We start from the raw sequence: 20,842 nt of genomic DNA on the forward strand, positions 1-20,842 counted from the left end.
CAGTCAGTCGGGTTTTTCCATTACCCTGAGTCACCTCCTTGTAATTCCAGTTCTCCTCAGTTTCCCTTGTTTTGTGGGAGACTGGTGTTTATCACGGGCTTTTATCTGTTCGGGAGAAATATTATACAGTGTCAACCTTTTTTTTTTTCTTTCTTTTTCCGGTGGTAAACCTGAAGGCACGAGAAGAAAAGAGATGTTTTGTCCAAACCGATGTCACGTGGTCAGAAAGGTAGCAAGAGTCCTGAAACAGTAACGAGGGTTTGGTCAATGGGCCACACGGTAGGCCTGAGGTTCGAATCTTTATCGCCCGAAGGTAAATCGTTATCATGATACAGCTAATTGACCAAGTTAGAGTCGGAGAAGGGCAACTCAGATGGGTTATCAGCTGCCTGGCTGGAGGGAACAAAAAGCAGTAGGTTAGGGGAATCCTTCTGAAGTTAGATGCGGGTGGCAAGTGGGATCCCCCCAAGGGCTCAGTGCTGGGGGACCATACAGTGCCTAATATATATATAAATGATTTGCTAGACATTGTTGTTTCATGCCTTAATGTATTTACTGATGATTCAAAAATGAAGGAGATGCAAGATGCTGCAAAGGGACATAGAGAAGATCAATCAGTGGTCAGAAAAATTGCTTGAAGACAGAATGGAGCTGAAACAGACCAGACGGTGAGTATATCCTAAGGTGGAAGATGTGTACTTGAGCAGGTATATGGTGCTGCTTTAAAGGGTCCAGGGGACTGAAAAAGAAAAACAAATTGGTGCCAGAACTAGGAAGGGGTAAGCCTCAGAGAGAGAGAGAGAGAGAGAGAGAGAGAGAGAGAGAGAGAGAGAGAGAGAGAGAGAGAGAACCTAACTCAATTGGAAGAGAGAGAGGAGTTAGGGGAGATTTCTCTAGAGTTCAGGACAACAACAGTCTAGAGCAGGTCTTCAACCTGAGAAGAAAGTCCAGTACAAGAACTGCTGGGAGGCCAGGCAGGAGAACACGGAGGGATGTGAGGAAGTTCCCCTTGAGCAAGAGAGTCGTGAGTCGTGGACTTGTGGAACGAAGCGGGACGAAGCGGACGTAAAGTATAGCTACGACTGGAAGATTTCAAGAGATTGTTTTGCTTTATAACAGGAAGAGGCAAGGCCCCACGGGTATAAGGCTTCCCCGTCTTTAAGCACAGACTAATACGCTATGACAAATAATGTTTAACACGTAGGCAATACTGGTGCAGTGGTAAGCGTTAGCCTGCACAGTTCTGTAAATTGGTTCGAATCCTGGACTCGTGACAATATGATAATTCGTGAGGATTAAAGGCTGCTGAATGAATGATTTCAAAACATATCTTGTTCGTCAGATGTGCATGTTAGAATGGGGGTCATAATGCAAAGAAATATATTGAGTTCATATTAATGTTTATTATAACGAGCAAATGTATGGTTTACATCATTGTGACGTGTGTTATATGGCATTGGGATAAGCTTTTGGGCATGTGTTTGAGGGGATGGATCCAATCCTGATCAGGGAACAGGAAACATTTACAGCCACGAGTTTCAGTGACCCAGTGTGGCTCAGTGATATAAGTGGAAGTATAAGAAGTTCTTAACGTCTCATTCTTGGCCAGTGTTTGGTGGAACCCTGCGTGTATAAGTGCATTACGTGAACGGAACTGAGTCCGTTAAGTGAACTTGACTAAGAGCGTTGGGTGAAGCGAACTGCCGAGGACAAAATCCTTTCAGTGAAAGTAGAATAATTTGTGATATTAGCGATCGTTCGTGGGGCATATCACAACAGGTCGACTAGCTTTTGCGAACGGCAGACCCTGACGCCTGATTTTGCCACCCATCATGAGGTACATAAGCCTTGCTTAGGATGTTTACAATCTCTAGTTAACCGGCAAAGTTTTCTGGTGGTATTATACTTATATACTTCATCTGTTTCCAGAAAAAAAAGAACGATAGATAGAAAACAATAGGCTATCCATAGGGAAAGTTTCAGTGGAATGCATAACCGGACAAAAAATGAAATCCAAGTTGATCATGGGTTGAGTGAACATGGTACACTTCAACGCGCACAGCCCCCGGTCTTCCCATCTTCCCCCCACGCACGACGACGCCATATATTGCAATCTGTTCGACTCCCTACTGCAAGCCGTCTTGGTCTTGCCGTAGCCATTGGTCGGCCCTCTACCAGAACACCCAAAAAAGGTGCTGTTCTGGTGAGCTTACTTCCTCCCTCCCTTCTCCAGTGGCAACTTAGGAACTTCACACACTAGGACAGCATCCAGTAAGAATTCAACTGTGAAGTGACGTTACTTCGTCTTGATCGACTGTTGTCATGCTATCAGCTGAAAGAACCACCCAACCTCATCTGCCCTCCCGAGTTTAGCTAGGTATATTTTTGGCGAGGCGTATATAAGGGTGGAAATATTGTGGATACATAAAAATACTGTTCAGCAGCAGGGGAGCAATCAAGTTATGACGCCCTTGTGACACAAGCAGAAAACGAAAATGGAAGTCAGGCTGGATTTGCCGAGAGAGAATGGGCTCGTTACTGAAACTGAATTTGAAGGTATTAGAACATATTACTTTTAGTTAACGTGTGTTTTGCATTAGACACTCGACTAATTAAGTTTCAGGAGCTCATTATGCGATTCTATTCAGTAGCGAGTCTTGATATAGTAAGATTAGAAAACAGAAAGGACATTAAGCTGTTTCATATTGTAGGATTAGTAGTGCCCACTGATACCGGTAGGTGGTGTTTTCAAATCTGTTATCATAAGCGATTCCCATTGTCACTTGTGTGGTTTAAAAGTTGCGGGCGTAGCTGCTTACTGGAACGACCAAAACTGCCGAGAAGCTGACTTTACTTTTATTGGTCTCCAAAGTTTATTTCTAGTAGAATTTGTCATTTGATGTATGGGCAGGGACTATAATACTTTATATATATATATATATATATATATATATATATATATATATATATATATATATATATATATATATATACACCATCCAATCCTCTTAGAACCTTTCTCAGGGAAAGTAACTTACAGAAGAGAGCAGTTCAAGTGCTTAAATATCTCATTTTCATTGTCCTCGGATGAAACTAATATGGGTCTGCCGGTATAGTTACTTTCGTTCCCTTTAGTGGTGATGCTATATCTTCAACTTATTAGAATGTTATCGAACGTTTTCCCATTGTAAATGGTTAAACTAGAAACGGAAAACGAGTTGTGTCGTCAGTGGCGGGGGAAAAAATGAATAAATGGTTTAAGATCCTTGCCATGGCTTCAAATAGTCTCGAACCGTCGCCGTTTACCATAGTCAATGGACCATGTCTTGGTTATGACTTCTTAGATTCCTCACGGTTACTGAAGTATTCGCTTCCTTCTGACGTTCACGTTCACGCATATCTCTTACATTTTCTTTTTTGCGTACTTCTTTATTAGAAAACAATCATTTATTTACTTTATCGTTCGACCATTTTGGCTTAGTTTTGGAAAATGACAAGTTCCCTCTACTTCTTTGAATGTTTTACTGGGGCTTTTCTAAACTACGCCCATATCGTTTTCGCTGATGGTATCATCTCATAACTGCTTGTCAAGAGCAATGCAAAGATCACTGAAATTTACGTCTATTTTTTTTTTTTTTTTTTTGCGACTTTACGTTGACCAGCATTGCGAGAGGGGTTCAGAGGTAGCAAAGTAATTTACCCGTGATCACTTGTACAAAGCTTTCCTCCTACGTCAGCATTATATAACTAGAACTAAATCTAATACGTTCTTGTCATAGGTAGGTTTCACAACGAATTGTGTTAGGGAACTGTCAAACGGGTTTAGGTACAACCGATTCTCGGAAATACTAGGAAAGAATCTCCCCTTCTAGACACTAGTATAGTAAAAATCTCCCGCTATAATTGAATCCTGTTTATTAAAATTTTCCGATAACTGGTCATAGAATTTTCGTTTTTCTATGGTGTCTGTGCGAGAGGCCTGTACAATAACCTTACTGATTTTTATTATGATTATTTTTCATTTCCACAAAGGCAGAATTTGTATTATACACAGCTACAACGTCTTTCAGAACACCGCGTACTTTATTTCCCTTATGTCTGTTAGTGTGTAACCTGGAACTGCGTGTTCGGGGAGGACATTTCTATTATCAAACATGTAACCAAGATTTAGAGACACTTGAGGACACCATAATTTTTTTTCTAGTGCAAATAGCCTCTTGGAAAACTCGTTTCGTTCAGTATACGGGATTTTCTGATGCGTGATTGAAGCTTATTTGCAAGAATTACGTACGAAGGGATAGAGCGCGCGAGCAAGCCTGGGGTTCTGGTTCGTCAGCAAGTGATGAGGTGATGGAACGAGAAACGCGGAGCGGACTGTGAGGGAACCGAACAGGGCTAAGCGGTAGATAACAGTGGGCGGTCGAATATCAGATCCTCGGGCTATTCTTGTTGACACTGGCTCGTATCAGGTTTTATTCTGCCAAAACCAACGACAACAAACTACATAACTCGGTCGTAACGTGTGTGCATAATATGGAATTGTTCGTGAAACTACCGGCCTGTCGTTCTACTATACTTTTCACACCCAGACGACCTGTAGAGATAAATACCTAAAGCTTCTACCAAAAGAATAAATCTATGGAGGTCAAGGTCTTTGGAAAGCAACCCTCTTGATCCAGGCCAGGTAGTTAGGCTGGTGGATGTTGACGTAGAGTCCAGGGTAGTCCTTGTGGCCACAGCCATAGCCACGGGACACGATGCCAGCCAAGGTGTAGCGCCAAGCTGAGTTGAGGTACACGATGGGTCCGCCGGAGTCACCCTGGCGGAGGAATACCAAAAGGGGCAAGATTACCAACACCGCCTCTCTTGCTCTACCTTATACACAACAGAGGGAAGCACGCGTTGTTTAGTTTTACTCTCGGCAGCAAAGGGAAGGATGGAAATTTGATCTGATATCCGAGAACATGAAGCTATTTCACTTATACACTTAAACATAGCAAGGGGAAGGAAGCTAGGCTACTACTCTCACACGCTATTACACAAGATCAAGAATGTATCTCGGCTTCTCAGCACAGTGCCACAGTGGAATCAGAACCTTCTAAGAGAACTTGGGATCATCTGGTGCTATTAACAGTCCTCATTCAGTCCAACAGATTACAACCTTCAGTACACAAATATCGGCAGTGATCCATACAACGACAGCGTCCAAGTGCAGTGTTTGGACATTGATAAATAATTCATTACCTGACAGGCGTCTCTGCCTCCATTTGGGTCTCCTGCACATATGGTCTCGTCACTAATGCCCCGAGGCCACGACTTTCTGTACTCACGAAGGCTGGAGTAACTCGCGTCACATCTTGAAGAAGGAAACACCGTCACATTCACCTCCTGTAGTATTGAGCTGGGGAAGCCATCTGAGGATCACAGGGAGAAGACGATTATTAAAGAGTGCTTGGAACACACCATTCTGTGGTTCTTCCTGGTAATGACTGATCATGATGGCGATGCACAAAACAAGAAATCGATTGATTACTGTACGTAATTTTCCCTTTTCCCGTTCGTGCTGAACTGATTTCTTTTTCCCTTGTAATCATAGCCATAGTTATGCATTCGAAGTAGTACTATTAACACAGCAGATGCTCTGTCGTTTAGATTATTTCCGGTAAATGGCCTCTCAAAACCAAAGGCATTTTTTTAAGCATACAAAGAACGGTTTCGATGAATGTAGCTAAAGACTCGTACTGTATATATATATATATATATATATATATATATATATATATATATATATATATATATATATATATATTTTAATGATACATTGCGCTTTGCATTTGAGGAAGCCACACTATTGATCATTTGGTAAGTTTTGTGAGCCTGATACAAAAACAGGGCTTTTTATTAGCCGCTCCTTCCCAGACCTTATAATTGCAGCTTATCAATGCAATAGTCGAGACGAATTCATAATCGTAAGGTGTCCACAACCCTTCGGGAAATTAGGATGTGCGCAACTTGCCAGGAGTGCACGAACGTTCAACTCTTACCATACAGTGCTAACAGCTTAATCAGTCTGGCTTGACTAAAGATACTAGCTAGATCTTCTCTCGTTGAGTCCTGGGCTGTTATATTTTTTGAAAGATTTCAGAGCAAGGAGTAGTTCATTTATAGAAATATGATCACAGTGTGGACCTCCATTTTTGGCATCTATTCTGTGCCGATCCTGGCGTCTGCATTGCAGGAAACGCTGATCGTAAGCGGCTACAGCTAACAATGCGTTCGATTTTTTTTTTCATTATTTGCCGGTAGTTGTAACTATGTCAGTCTGGGTCCTCGATATAATGCCGCCTTCTTCAGCGAACAATCTTGCTGGTTTGTATCATCCTGGATCAAGACGTGACTGATGAGGGGTGCGTGTCCCTTGTTCAGATTTTGATGCCTAGCCACCGTCAAGGAGTCCCTAACTGTAATTCTGATTGTTCTTGCCTGAGTAAGACCTGTTTTGTTTGTTGGCAGAGAACTTTGATCAGGGGGGACACCTTGTCGAAAATCACGTATCTCCTATTTACGTTCTCGCGATGGAATTCGATAGCCAGTTGTCCACGAAGGAGCTCTTGTGTTTTGTGGAAATTTGTATCATAGGAACAGAAGCCTCATCGACCATTGAGAAATGGTACGGGTTACACTGTAGACTTTCGTATATATATTACCTACGAATATATCCAGGACGGTCCGACTTGCGAAAGACAACCACACTTGTTTCCTTTAGTTAAAGCTAGACGAAGTGATTTGTGAAAATATCGCAATGGAAAGACAGATTGGGAAGGTGATGTTTCCCATGGAGTCGTCATAAGTAACCCCGTTCAGTATATCTGGGAATGACAAAAGGTAGGGCTGTGGCAATGCCAGCCACACACTCGTAACCTCGCATCCTGGAAACGGAGAGAGAAGAGATTGGTCCATAGAGAGAGAGAGAGAGAGAGAGAGAGAGAGAGAGAGAGAGAGAGAGAGAGAGAGAGAGAGAGAGAGCTATGCTAAGACAAGATGCTTAAAGGAAATCTTCCTTCGTTAGGGTCATACTTGAGTTGGTTGTTTAGCCTGTCAACGTAAAGCTACAACCACCGACCGATAAAATCCTGTTACCGTCACCAGGTGTTGATAAGGTGGATTCCAAGCTCATGTACACTCGCTATCATATACGCGTGGCTCATTCTGTACGACACTGTCGTTTGGTTGGGCTTTAAGGGATTTACTAACTACCTACATCCACCAACCGAAATGATATTTAACCATCAAGTGTTATGGGTGATTTAAGACTACACACAACCTCTGTGTGTGTGTCCCTTGCATGACTTAGTGGGTTTGTTGGGTTTAACGGCCAGCGACTCATGAGGAAGGTCATTAGGCTTGGTGCATGACTTGCTTAGTTTGAGCGGTGTAATGGCCAGCGACCTTGGTGCGTGATGTAACAACATGCAGAGGTTTTACAAAGAATGGGTACAACAAAACACTAACACTCAAGGAAAATAAATATGATTCAGCTTCCTTTTGTTGCTGTAAATGGCTCGGCATTAATGTCTTAAGCAATATATATATATATATATATATATATATATATATATATATATATATGCAAACTTGCAGGACAAACTGTGAAGCTGTGTAACTGACCGTATAAGGTGTTGCCCCAGCCAGTTAAAGTGACTTCCTGCCCCGTTACGTCAGTGTTAGCATCTTTTCCCCAAGGCAGACACACGGGACTTATATACTTCTGAAAACGAGAAACTATATATTAGCTATGTGTAATGAGATGAATATATTATTTCTCCTATCATTAACTTCACTCCCAATTTTCACTATATGTGTATATGAATGTGTATGTATGTGTATATGTATTTTTTTAGTTGAATTTCTAGGAATATTTTAATCTATCAAGAATGCTGAATAGTCTTAAAAGCTCCAGTGCTTGGCTCATAAGCCTGAATTTTATAATCCAGTCCAATTTTCACTGGATGAATTTGGTACATACAGCCTGACACGAAAGGCGTCAGAATCAGCAATAACTCGGTCAAAACAGTGTGCATTGTTGTACACTAAAAATTCGGAAGAACGAGAAATCATTATCAGTGGACTAACGTGTTGACCACGAGTTGGTATTAAAAGAGTTCTGGCATTTTTGTATTATCACTTCCTCGGTAACATACACAGGCTCAGAAGTTGATAAGTATTAACCTCACAAACTACAGATTCTTTTGATTCTAAACAAAGGAACTTCACACTGAACGTTGAAGATGTCGGAGTTTGTTTATCCCAATATCGTCCAGTGTCGCTGCGGTAAATGTTTTAAGTGACGACTTGCTCGTAAGGAGAGGACAGGAAAGCGAACATAGCTTTATTGGTATATTCACATGCAACTTAAAGGCAACAAAAGTTGTGAATTGGAGTCTCTGGTAACTTGAACCAGACAAATAGGCGAACTGACCTTCAGCGTGACCTTCGTGTCCAGCCTCAAGAGAGCCAGGTCGTGGTAGGCTTCGGGGTGGGAGTAGTCGGGGTGCAAGACGGTCTCGGCTATGCTGTAGTCCTCATGATCTGCGCCGTCGAAGTTGTCGTAGTAGTCGTGTTCCCCAAGACGCACGATATCAGGTACCCTGAAGTGATGGTTGCACAGATTTTGTGAGCTATAATCCTCTATATGATGATGTATCGGTAAATTCATACCCATAAATAGGGATACTATAAAGATTGTGAGGAGGGAAATGTAGGGCGTAAGTAGAATATTATAGGTCATCCGTCATATGCCGAGTGGCTAGGATGATATAACTTCAACAACAACAACAAAATCTGAACGAGTTAGTGAGGGAGGAATGGTGGGATTGTTTTGGTGCAGGTGGCAGGTAGCGATGGTGGCGAGGCTTGTGGTGTGGGATGAGGTTCAGATGATGCCTGGGTTGAGTTGGGGTGATCAGTATGTGTTGAGCGCCTTTTCGAAGGTGATATCAGTGGGATGGAAGATGATCTTGTATGCTTTTGTATCTCATTTTTTGTAGCTTTTGTTGTGTTGTGAAGAGCGGGAAAGGTTGAGTTGTATCAGTAAAATGAAAATTACGAACATATTTTGAATTAGGATGCAGGCCAGTCCAAATGTCCTGAGTCGAAGAGGAATGTAGAAATAATAGATTAAAGATTTGTTACTGATGTGTTTCATCCAACCTGGTGTGTTGTGTTAACCAAAAGCTTATTGGACAGCACAAGCTGGAGGGGAGTGGGGCTAAATGAGACAGCAGTAGACGGGACATGGATGGAAGAAAGAACCTAGTCTTTGGGCAGTGTTGTACATGAGAGGCAAGCAGCTACACAAGCAATCTGCCAACTCGTACGAAATGATATTGAAAAGATCATTTGTTGGTTCACCCATTGTTTAGCGTGCAAATGCAAACCAAGCGACAGACGTATGAATATGATGTAAATTCCCCGACATTTAGGCTTAATAGAGGCGTAGGCTTTTTACGACAGCTGCATCGCGGTTACATCTATATGTTGAGCATATCACAATGCACTGCGTTTGTTTTCGTCCGCTACACACGTGCTGACTAGTTCGATGGTTGATTAAATCTGTCTGCCTTAGCTATAGCAACAAGGTTCTATGTAGATTATGTCTTCAAATCTGAAATGAAATACTGACATCATAAAAAAGTTTTGCTTAAAAAAAAAAGGCCTCTGAGGAGGCATAACACTTCTGGGACACTTGCTCAAAATTCAAACCCGCCATGCTCTCACACCCAAGCCGTCATGATAGATAGGTTAAATTACAGTTTTAGATGAACTAATTTACAAGCACACTCTTTTCCTCAAAACAAAAATTGCTTTCTGGCACTACAAATCACAAAGCAATAGGTTGTCAGCTACTACAAATCGCTTGAAGCCAAACTTAAACAAAACTTGTTTTACGAACTGTTGGGGAATAGTCAAAAGGGGTGATGTCATAGTTTGTTTTAAAAACAGGCAACATGATTAACTATATATCAACTGTGGAATTCGCTAGCTCTCTATCACTGGGATATTTAATTATTAATCACATCATGGGCAAAATCTACCATCTCCACTCGTCCAGTCTTCCAGTCCTCTCCTAGCCTTCCCATCAACCTTCGCCTAGTGCATTTCGCTGCCCTTATTGTGGTAGGATGACCGTACTGGGGTCGGATAATTTTCGTCAGAATATACAGGGCATTTTTTTTTAACAGAACGCTGGCAGTATACATGACTTTTCAGTACCCCTGCTAACGCATTGAATGGCCTCATGTGTTTACTGCTTGTGTGTCACGGGGAGAATGTTTTACAATCGTGTTGCTTCGTCTATTAACCTTCTCTTCCCTCTTTGATTGTAGTATGTAAAGATTTAGTTAGCATAGGATTAAATATAATTCCTCATGCATTTCTGCTATTAGATAGGTAAAAAAAAATATATAAGGTTTGCACATGCATGTATGCAATTTATCTTTCATTCCCAAAATAAGCTTCAGCTTCCTCCCTTCTACAAGTTACGTAAAGATAAGGATTTGTCACTTACTTTCGGAGGAAACAGTGTAGGGCAGAGAGAACCCACTGGTCGTTGATGAGAACACCGCCACAGAACCAGTCGATGCCCGAAAGGTCTTGTCTCCCTAGCAGCGCCTGTTGAGACGAAAGGTGACGGCAAATGTTTCACTGATTCTTATGTCTCTTGTATGTCATACTGTCCATCATCTGTCTATTGTTTTTTTTTTAACTTATTTTCTTTTTAAAGCGATGGGTAATGTCTCATTCTCAAGCTTTTATGTATCCTTAACTTACCGCTGGTGTCGAGGTGTGAACAAGTTCGGTCTTCCGTCAGGACAGTTCATGATATTCACATTGCACACCAAGTTGAAATCATTAGGCGAGAGAGAGAGTCTACTTTGCATTCACCCTTGGAAGCCTCGCCCACACAAATGACGCCAGTATAAATAATACACTACTCGTCTTCATCTCGCCAACTTCCGTAGTACAAACAGCATTTGGCTCTCTGACTACTTCCACATCTGTATTCTTTATTGTCTTCCCCTCGTACTTTTTTAACAGCTGTGCTTTAGATCATGCTCACTAGCTTCACATCTGCCATAGACGTCTAACTGCATGCCTGTACCATGTCAATTTTTTTTCGCTTTTCATAACTTTTGCGTATTGGTGACATTGCATGACACTGAAACGCTCCCATGCTTACACTGTTCACTCGTTAATTTCGGGTCAAACATTACCCTCACTATAAAAGCTGTAAAATTAATTAGTCTTCCATGCATAAGCGAAGACAAAAAATGAATTGATAAATGAATAAATCTCAAACTCAATCCTATCCTTTTCATCTAATGTTCATTAATATATATATATATATATATATATATATATATATATATATATATATATATATATATAGCAAGTTCTTAACCTTTCATCTTTTCAGTACAATATTCATTTAGCCTCAGTCCTCCTGACCCCGTAACCTTATTCCTTTACCTCCACGTTCGTTAATTTTTTCTTTCGTGTAATATCTGTTGTTACGTACCCTCTTCCTCCTGTACATTTCACCTTCCCTCTTTACCACAAGCAAATACACTTTAGCTAAACTTGACTTAAACTAGTACATCCAAGCATATGAACACACCCTGATACACCCTAACATACGTAGCACATTAGCCAGTCTCGCATGCACGTTTATATGTATATATATAAAGTAACGAGATAATTATACACGAACATATATAATATCCCGTTTTTATGAAAATATTTAACTTTATGTAGTTTCTGTGACTGTATACCCCATGTAAGGCTGGGTTTTCCTCTAATTGTAATGCATCGCCAACCACGTAATCAAACACGACGCTGTCACAAGAGAGGTAGCCTCGCTTCCACCACGGACCCAGTCACTTCCATTCTCACACGACTTCTATTGCAGTCTCCTTCCAGGTTGTTTATGAATATGGTTTTACTGAGAACGATAAACTAAGCTGAAAGGAACACGTCAGCGCTATCATTTTTATTTACTTTTCTCAAGACTACACCTTTCCCTCCTGCGTCAGAGCTCATGAACAGCTACACAACTTTTATTCTCTTTGATCTAGGCCTTTACCTCTCCTGCCTTGCTTTCCCTCCTCTTCTTGGTCGACCACAGAAAAGGGGCAGCGAATGTGCTGGAAGGACAACATCTCAAGCAGTTGAGAATATCGTGAATTGAAGCCAGACGACTGTTTTATACGCCTTTCTCTCCGTTCCTCTCTATGTGGCGCCAACGTTCATATGAATTCTGTGTGCTTTCGGCTTTAACCTTCAGAGAAATCAGGAAAGCGTAAACTGTTATCGTTAAATTTACGAACCATCCAAGGCCAAGCGCTTTTATTGGCTGGCACTCCGCCAACTGCTGCAAAGATTCCTTGCTCCTGCAGGACTGCAATTTCTTCGTATAATTTGTCTACCGCCTCTTGGGGAATCCCGGGGCGAATGGTGGGCTGGTGTTGGCTCGCGGCGTCCGCCGTCCGATTGGGAATCTCCGGCCGTAGGATCTGAGCTTTTTCGGGGATCCATTCTTGTAGGATCACAGAATTCTGGGGGTTTTCTCCACATTCTGTAAACCATAGGTCAAGTCACTTAGTAAGATGATTCAATGATACTGTTTAGGTGGTGTTGATAAGACTTCGTTAGCTGATACTGACGAGACTTCTGATGTGTTATGATAGAACGAATATAGCAGGATATTGTACCAGCTGATTTTACAATTATAGAAGCAATTATAGAATTATTGAATATAATAGAATTATTAGCAGGAATTATTTTTTTAATTTGTACATATGAACTGTTTATTTACCAACTGAAGGCCAAATGGTCACTCACCAAAGTTGACGATGGGTGTAGAGGCGTCCACATCATCTACAATATTCAACCCTTAGTTAGTCACAACAGTTGTAGTGGATGATAGAGATATATTCCATCCTCAACTCTCCTTCCACTACATAATTAAACTTTAATGATAAGTATGTAACATGTGTCTCTATGCTGCCCCACACTAACTCCCAAATGATGATAGGTTTGTAACATGTGACTCTGTGCTGCCCCTCACTAACTCCCGTAAGACAAAGGTTACTGTGGTAATGTCGGCCTCCACTTCCGTCTACTGTCATTTCCCTCTGGTTACGTTATGATGTTACTCTTTCTGGTGGCGTGTGTCAGTCTTGCTAATGTCTGGAGGCAGGTGTCACCCCTGCTGCTGCTGCTACTGGGTCATTATCATGTCAGTATTTCTTGGTTCTGTGAAACTGTCAGGTGTCGTCACGTACCGTGTCAGTTAACATTATTTCATCGAGTGTTACTGGTCCTATGTAGTTCTTATTCTTAATTCCTACGTTACCTTACGTAAATAGTGAGTACCATTACGTATAGTTTTTAGACAGACCACATTGACAATACTTCATTAGAGAAAAGTACTTAAATTCTATTTATTTTTATTCTTTTTATGTTCATTGTAGAAAAAAAAATGTCGATATAGTCAGACTATATTGGAAGCCTTACATCTTTAACCTCCATTTGTCATAAAGACTTACCTTCAGAGATAGGACAGCAGACGATAGGAATATCTCCATCGAATCCACAGTGGTCTGGAGGGGTGTGGTGGACGGTGTTGAGAACACCCGGGCAGGAGTGGATGTCGACACACTGGCCCCGCCCTCCACTCCGCGTCTCACAATCGACCGTTTCGTCTTCCGGGAAGACGGTATCTAAAACGACGGTGATTTACGTCAGTTAACTGTGGTGGTGAAGGACAGTCGAGTGAGTCAACCACTTGCACTCTAGTTTTTTTTATTTTCTTAGTTTCATATCCCTGCAACTGACATAGTTCGTTGGTCTGGTACTACAGTAGGTTATTGGTTTTGGATATCGGGAATCGAAGGAGTGAAATGAACAAGATTACAAAATTTGATATGTGGACATCTGTCGTTTCTCACGCAGTTTCTGTGCTGTAATAGATTGCAGATTAAAGAAAAACTGATCAAATAAATCGTGAGCGAGATGTACGAAAGCCAACTCGAACACACACACACACACACACACACACAGACGTAATCTTCATTGATAGATGTTGCCAGACTACATCAAAAAGGGTTCGAATGATGACATTATAAACGAATTTTTTATTTTTCTATTTCATGTAAGGAGAAGAATATTGCCCTTTATCTTCCCGTGTATCAAAATAAGTGTCATCAACAGACTGTCGTCAGCTTAGATTATCCGATGGAGCGTAGATTAATTGACCTCTGCGGGGGCGAGTGTCGAAGCTGGGGCGCGTGTTGGTAGTGGGCCAACGTTCCGATGAACGGGTTTTAGTTCGTGGTGGTGTGTGAGGAGATATACTAATTTAGATTTATATGTAAATAAATGAATATATATATATATATATATATATAATATTTTTTTTTTTTCTTTCATACTATTCGCCATTTCCCGCATTAGCGAGATAGCGTTAAGAACAGAGGACTGGGCCTTTGAGGGAATATCCTCACCTGGCCCCCTTCTCTGTTCTTTCTTTTGAAAAAAAAAAAAAAAAAAACGAGAGTCCACGGGGAAAATGAAATACGATAAGTTCCCAAGTGCACTTTCGTGTAATAATCACATCATCAGGGGAGACACATGAGAGAAATATAAGTCGGTTGATATACATCGAAGAGACGAAGCTAGGACGCCATTTGGTAAACATGCGATTGTCCGAGACACACACACACACATACACACACGCACACATATATATATATATATATATATATATATATATATATATATATATATATATATATATATATATATATATATGTGTGTGTGTGTGTGTGTGTGTGTGTGTTTATGTATGTATGTATGTATGAAGAATGACATAGAGGCTGGAGAAGTTGGGATTGTCTGAATATCTCGAGAAAAGGATTGACAGCGTTGCTGACTTGTTGATTGGTTAGTTATGATTTTCATTGTGTATAAGCCGTCACGGGGAGGTGCCTAAGGACTGGCGGAATGCTTGTGTATAGTGGCGTTGCTATAAAGGCATAGAGGACTAAAGTGTGATGAGTGTACGTGTTTTGTATGGAAGAGTAAGGTGATTGGAGAGGGTGGTGGCATGCACAGGGAAGTAGAAGGGGATGTGTGTCGGGTGTTTTTGCCTTTTAAGAGTTTTTTTTTAGAGTAATACATAAACAGAAAGATTTCCATGTAGAGCTGGATAAGGCATGCGTTACAGATGATAGAGACGCAACGAACAGTTAATTCACCTCCCAGTCCTCTCCACCATCACTCGCACACCGGAGACTAGCTCCTCACTCCAATAATTCCTCCTCCCTCCCCTCGCATTTACCCTCATCACCACCTCATCCATGAACAGATTGAATAGCCATAGTGACATCACACACCCTTGAGGCAGACCCACCTTCACTTGGAACAACTCGCCTTCCCTCCCTCCATTCCTACCTACTGACACGCGTGCCTTAACACACTCAAGTAAGACTCCTCACTGCTTCGAGCAGTTTGCCTCCCACACTATGTGTCTGGAACCACAAGGCATCTGCATGAATCCTATCGTACGCTTTCACCAGATTCATAACTTCCGTATAGAATTCCCTCCTCTGATTTTTTTTTTTCCCACTCAAGTTCATCGGAGTAAACACTTGATCCACACATCCTTAACTACAGCTGAAACTTTTTTTTTTTTCCTATTCATTCTGATGTTTGTGCATCGCACCATCCCGGTCACCACAACCTCTCATTTACTTCTGTGTCCCGTGCCTTTATGTATAATGGTACGAAACACGTTATCTGCCAGTCCTCAGCCACCTCATCTTGACCCTTCGTAGACACTGAAAATCTTGACTAACAGGTCAGCAACATCGTCACCCGCTATTTTGATACATTCAGCGGCAAACCCATCCACCTCAGCCGCCTTCACAGTATCTCTTCAGAAAAACTTTTGCCACGACGACTCTCATGAGTATTCAGTATTGCCTCCACGTGCCAAGAATCACACATACGCCACCCTATTGTTTAACACATGCAACAGAACTTCATAATACTTGTTCCATCTTTTTACCTTTGCCTTGTCTGTTGCCACTTTCTTGTCTGCTCCCCTTACTGATATATAATCATCCCTGGGGATAGGGGAGAAAGAATACTTCCCACGTATTCCCTGCGTGTCGTAGAAGGCGTTTAAAAGGGGAGGGAGCGGGGGCTGGAAATCCTCCCCTTCCGTTTTTTAATTTTCCAAAAGAGGGAACAGAGAAGGGGGCCAAGTGAGGATATTCCCTCTAAGGCTCAGTACTCTATTCTTAACGCTACCTCGCTAACGCGGGAAATGGCGAATATGTATTGTGCAAATGACTGGGAGATGTATAAAAGAAAGAGTCAAGAGGTCAAGAGAAAGGTGCAAGAGGTGAAAAAGAGGGCAAATGAAAGTTGGGGTGAGAGAGTTAAATTTTAGGGAAAATAAAAAGATGTTTTGGAAGGAGGTAAAGTGCATGAGACAAGAGAACGTATGGGAACATCGGTGAAGGGAGCAAATAGGGTGGTAATAACAAGTAGTAGTGAAATGAGAGGGAGAGGGATCGAGTATTTTGAAGATTTGTTGAATGTGTTTGATGACAGAGTGGCAGATATAGGATGTGTTGTGCGAAGTGAAAGGGTCAGGGACAATGATTTGATAAACAGAGAAGAGATAGTGAAATCTTTGCGAAAGATGAAAGCCGGCAAGGCGGCGGGTTTGGGTGGTATTGTTGTGGAATTTATCAAAAAAGAGGTTGACTGTGTTGTTGATTGGTTGGTGAGGATATTCACCGTATGTATGGTTCATGGTGAAGTGCCTGAGGATTGGTGGAATGCATGTATAGTGCCACTGTACAAAAGCAAAGGGGATAAAGGTGAGCGTTCAAATTAGGGAGGTATAAGTTTGTTGAGTATTTCTGGGAAATTATATGGGAAGGTATTGATCGAAAACTTAAGGCATGAACAGAGCACCAGATTGGGGAGGAGCTGTGCGGTTCAGAAGTGGTAGAGGAAGTGTGGATCAGGTGTTTGCTTTGAAGAATGTATGTGAGAAATACTTAGAAAAGCAGATGGATTTGTATGTAGCATTTATGGATCTGGAAAAGGCAGATGACAAAGTTGATAGAGATGCTTTGTGGAAGGTATTAAGAGTATATGGTGTGGGAGGTAAGTTGCCACACCAAGTTGCTAGAAGCAGTGAAAAGTTTTTATTGAGGACGTAAGGCATGTGCTCGAGTAGGAAGAGAGGAAAGTGAATGTCGGCTTGCAGCAGGGGTGTGTGCTGTCTCCATGGCTGTTTAATTTGTTTATGGATGAGGTTGATAGGGCGGTGAATGCAAGTTTTGGAGAGAGGGGCAAGTATGCAGTCTGTTGTGGATGAGAGGTCTTGGGAAGTGAATCAGCTGTTCGCTGATGATACAGCGCTGGTGGCTGATTCGGGTGAGAAGCTGCAGAAGCTGGTGACCAAGTTTGCTAAAGTGTGTGAAAGAAGAAAACCGAGAGTGAATGTGAATAAGAGCAAGGTTATTAGGTTCAGTAGGGGTGAGGGACAAACTATGGGGAGGTAAGTTTGAAAAGAGAGAAACCGGAGGAAGTGAAGTGTTTTAGATATCTGGGAGTGGATTTAGCAGCGGATGGAGCCATGGAAGCGGAAGTGAGTCACAGGGTGGGGTAGGGGGCAAAGGTTCTGGGAGCGTTGAAGAATGTGGAAGGCGAGAACGTTATCTTGGAGAGCAAAAATGGGAATGTTTGAAGGAATGGTTGTTCCAACAATGTGATATAGTTGAGGCATGGGCAATAGATAGGGTTGTGCGGAGGAGGGTGGATGTGTTGGAAATGAGATGTTTGAGGACAATATGTGGTGTGAGGAGGTTTGATCGAGTAAGTAATGAAAGGGTAAGAGAGATGTGTGGTAATAAAGAGTGTGGTTGAGAGAGCAGAAGATGGTTTATTGAAATGGTTTGGTCACATGGAGAGAATGAGTGAGGAAAGATTGACAAAGATGATATATGTGTCAGAGGTGGAGGGAACAAGAAATGGGAGACCAAATTGGAGGTGGAAGGATGGAGTGAAAAAGATTTTGAGCGATCGGGGTCTGAACATACAAGAGGGTGAAAGGCGTGCAAGGAATAGAATGAATTGGAACGATGTGGTATAACGAGATCGACTTGCTGTCAATGGATTGAACCAGGGCATGTGAAGCGTCTGGGGTAAATCATGGAAAGTTTTTTGGGGCCTGGATGTGGAAAGGGAGCTGTGGTTTCGGTGCATTACGCATGACAGCTAGAGACTGAGTGTGAACGAATGTGGCCTTTGTTGTTTTTTCCTAGCACTACCTTGCGCGCACGCGTGGGGGAGAGGGGGGGTCATTTCATGTATGGCGGGGTGGCGGTGGAATGGATGAAGGCAGCATGTATGAATATATATATATATATATATATATATATATATATATATATATATATATATATATATATATATGTATGTCTGTATACGTTGAAATGTATAGGTATGTATATGTGCGTGTGTGGGCGTTTATGTATATAAATGTGTATATGGGTGGATTGGGCCATTCTTTCGTCTGTTTCCTTGCGCTAACGCAGGAGACAACGTCAAAGTATAAGAAAAAGAAAAAAATATATACATCAAATTCAGTGATAGTTTCAGTCAGTATACGAGGATAACTTTTCGCTGTATAGAAAACCATCATTTCGCTGTTTCTGATTGTACTGCTACCTTGAAATTGATGTAGCCATATTGAAAAAAAAGAAAAGTGACTGGGTTATATGTAATAGTATATTAATGTTATGAATTTGAAATTTCACAGAGAAAAAAAGAAATATTGACGACTCTTGTTTTACGGTACGAAACCGAGTTTAACGAAACTGACTTGCGTTGACCGTGCGCTACACTGCATTGGCGGTATGCACTCAGTCGAATCTGCGTTCTGCCCACAGTAGCTATCTATGTAGCACTGGTCATACATTCCTTACCCGGAGTCTGTGTGCTGCTGGTCATATACAAATGGAGTATATATTCTCTCTCAGGCCCCTGTGCTGGCTATAGTAACCGTGTGTGTTCATTGTATACCGTTCTAGGCCACAGTGTCCGTGTATGCAAGCACTGTTTTGGGCAACTTTCACCATACTCACCCCCAGGCCATGTGTGGACACCAACAACCAACACAACCACTACAAGCAACAAGAGCAACACTGGTGAACGACCAACCATGTCCCCACCGAGATTCACAACACAACTGAATTATAAAACTCGTCCTGGGAAGGTGTCGTTACAACGCCGGTTGCCATGTCGTCATATCTCAATTATATAGTTCATTTTAGCAATAATTATAGGGTTCCTTAGATGTCATGTCTTACGTACAGCATAGAACTGGACTAGGATGTAACGGTACTAAGAAAATGCTGGGAGTACATAACGAATAAAGGCAAGAGTTAGATTGTCAATACCGCGTAAAGCACCCTGGAACGATTAACTGAAATTTTGGAGAATCTTTTGTGACAATATATAGATTTAAAAAAAAAAAAAAATCCGCGAAGATAGTGCTAAGCTTAGCAAATGAACCGAGAGCAAGAGAAAACATCAACAATGTGCTGAAGGAATGAACGCGTTTTGCTCCGCCCACACTTCACTACACTCTCGTACTTGTCTCTGGAAATTATAACGTTTGTAACCTTGGCAAAACCTGCATTTCCGAAGAGACAAAAAATTACTGGGAAGCCACCTTGTGTGTATGTGTAACTATATTACTTTTGCTGTGGACAATAGTTACTAAAGACCGAAAAGTAAAAGAAGAGAAAAGATAATGTGTATCGCTTACGAAAATGCTAGCTCTTTAGAACCGCAGGTGAGGGCTTCAACCTCTCTCAAGGTCCTGCTTTCCCTCGCCATCCACAAATTTCTAGAAATCATTTAGCCTTTATCATATATATATATATATATATATATATATATATATATATATATATATATGTGTGTGTGTGTGTGTGTGTGTGTGTGTGTGTGTGTGTGTGTGTGACACTCAAGAAATCCTAACGAATAACAGAACTGTAAATTTAGAAAGTCTGAAAGACGGTACTGGGTACGATGACCGGTTAGGGTGGTGTCTTCTAGGCTAACGGACGAATGTGAACACACACACACACACACACACACACGGACCTTCGCGGTGTATCGGTTAGCGTTACTGACCGTCATGTATGCAAGGGCCGCTTGGAAACAAACCGGTATGAGGTTCGAATCCTGGTCGCGGCACCCGGTCCACAGTCCACAAAACTGTTCATCCTCCTTGTCGATAAAATGGGTGTTTGGCGCAAGCCAGGGTATGTGTGTGTGCATATGATGCCTACATAGGTGTAAAAAAAAAAAAAAAAAAAAAAAAAGAAATTGGTACATATGAACATATTTAAGAGACTGGGCAACATAGTGTGGTTATCACATACATAGTATGGGAAAGTTCCTCCACGAGTATAAGACTTCCTTCCCCCGAACAGTAGCACAGATTGAAATTACACTTTTTTTTTCTTTTTTATTCACAGCGGTACACTGGAGTGGGTGAAATATCTATTGCTGCACAGGATAAGTGAAAAGCCAATTTCAAAGTTCTCTTATGTTTTCCAAGACCTCTTCCCCATCTCTTTTTTTTTTTCCTAGAGAAGTCACGAAAAATAAACTGAAACATGTGCGTCTGTCTATTCCAAGGAAGAGCCGTGTGGATTTGGATTTGCCCACTGCAGTCTTAAAAAGG

At 41.6% G+C, this 20,842-nt stretch overlaps 1 protein-coding gene across 1 annotated transcript; it reads right to left on the reverse strand.

Annotated features, from left to right (window-relative positions):
• Positions 1 to 1,389: 1,389 nt before the first annotated feature.
• On the reverse strand, positions 1,390 to 20,007 carry LOC139759074 (venom protease-like). Its single transcript, XM_071681014.1, has 9 exons — positions 19,230 to 20,007; positions 13,608 to 13,781; positions 12,901 to 12,936; positions 12,387 to 12,634; positions 10,568 to 10,671; positions 8,480 to 8,648; positions 7,669 to 7,768; positions 5,245 to 5,414; positions 1,390 to 4,819 (listed from the first exon to the last, which is right to left on the reverse strand). The coding sequence occupies exons 1-9, from the start codon at positions 19,306 to 19,308 to the stop codon at positions 4,646 to 4,648; spliced, it is 1,254 nt and encodes a 417-aa protein (XP_071537115.1). The 5' UTR covers positions 19,309 to 20,007; the 3' UTR covers positions 1,390 to 4,645.
• Positions 20,008 to 20,842: the final 835 nt, after the last annotated feature.

The sequence above is a fragment of the Panulirus ornatus genome, chromosome 32 (assembly GCF_036320965.1).
Source record: "Panulirus ornatus isolate Po-2019 chromosome 32, ASM3632096v1, whole genome shotgun sequence".
In the NCBI taxonomy this organism is placed as follows: domain Eukaryota; kingdom Metazoa; phylum Arthropoda; class Malacostraca; order Decapoda; family Palinuridae; genus Panulirus; species Panulirus ornatus.

Excerpts from the sequence above, each read along its gene's own strand:
- LOC139759074 (XM_071681014.1), bottom strand. The coding sequence starts at position 19,308 with ATGGTTGGTCGTTCACCAGTGTTGCTCTTGTTGCTTGTAGTGGTTGTG. Across the intron at positions 12,635-12,900 it reads TACACCCATCGTCAACTTTG|AATGTGGAGAAAACCCCCAG; the intron begins GTGAGTGACCAT and ends TATGGTTTACAG. Across the intron at positions 4,820-5,244 it reads GAGGCAGAGACGCCTGTCAG|GGTGACTCCGGCGGACCCAT; the intron begins GTAATGAATTAT and ends TTCCTCCGCCAG.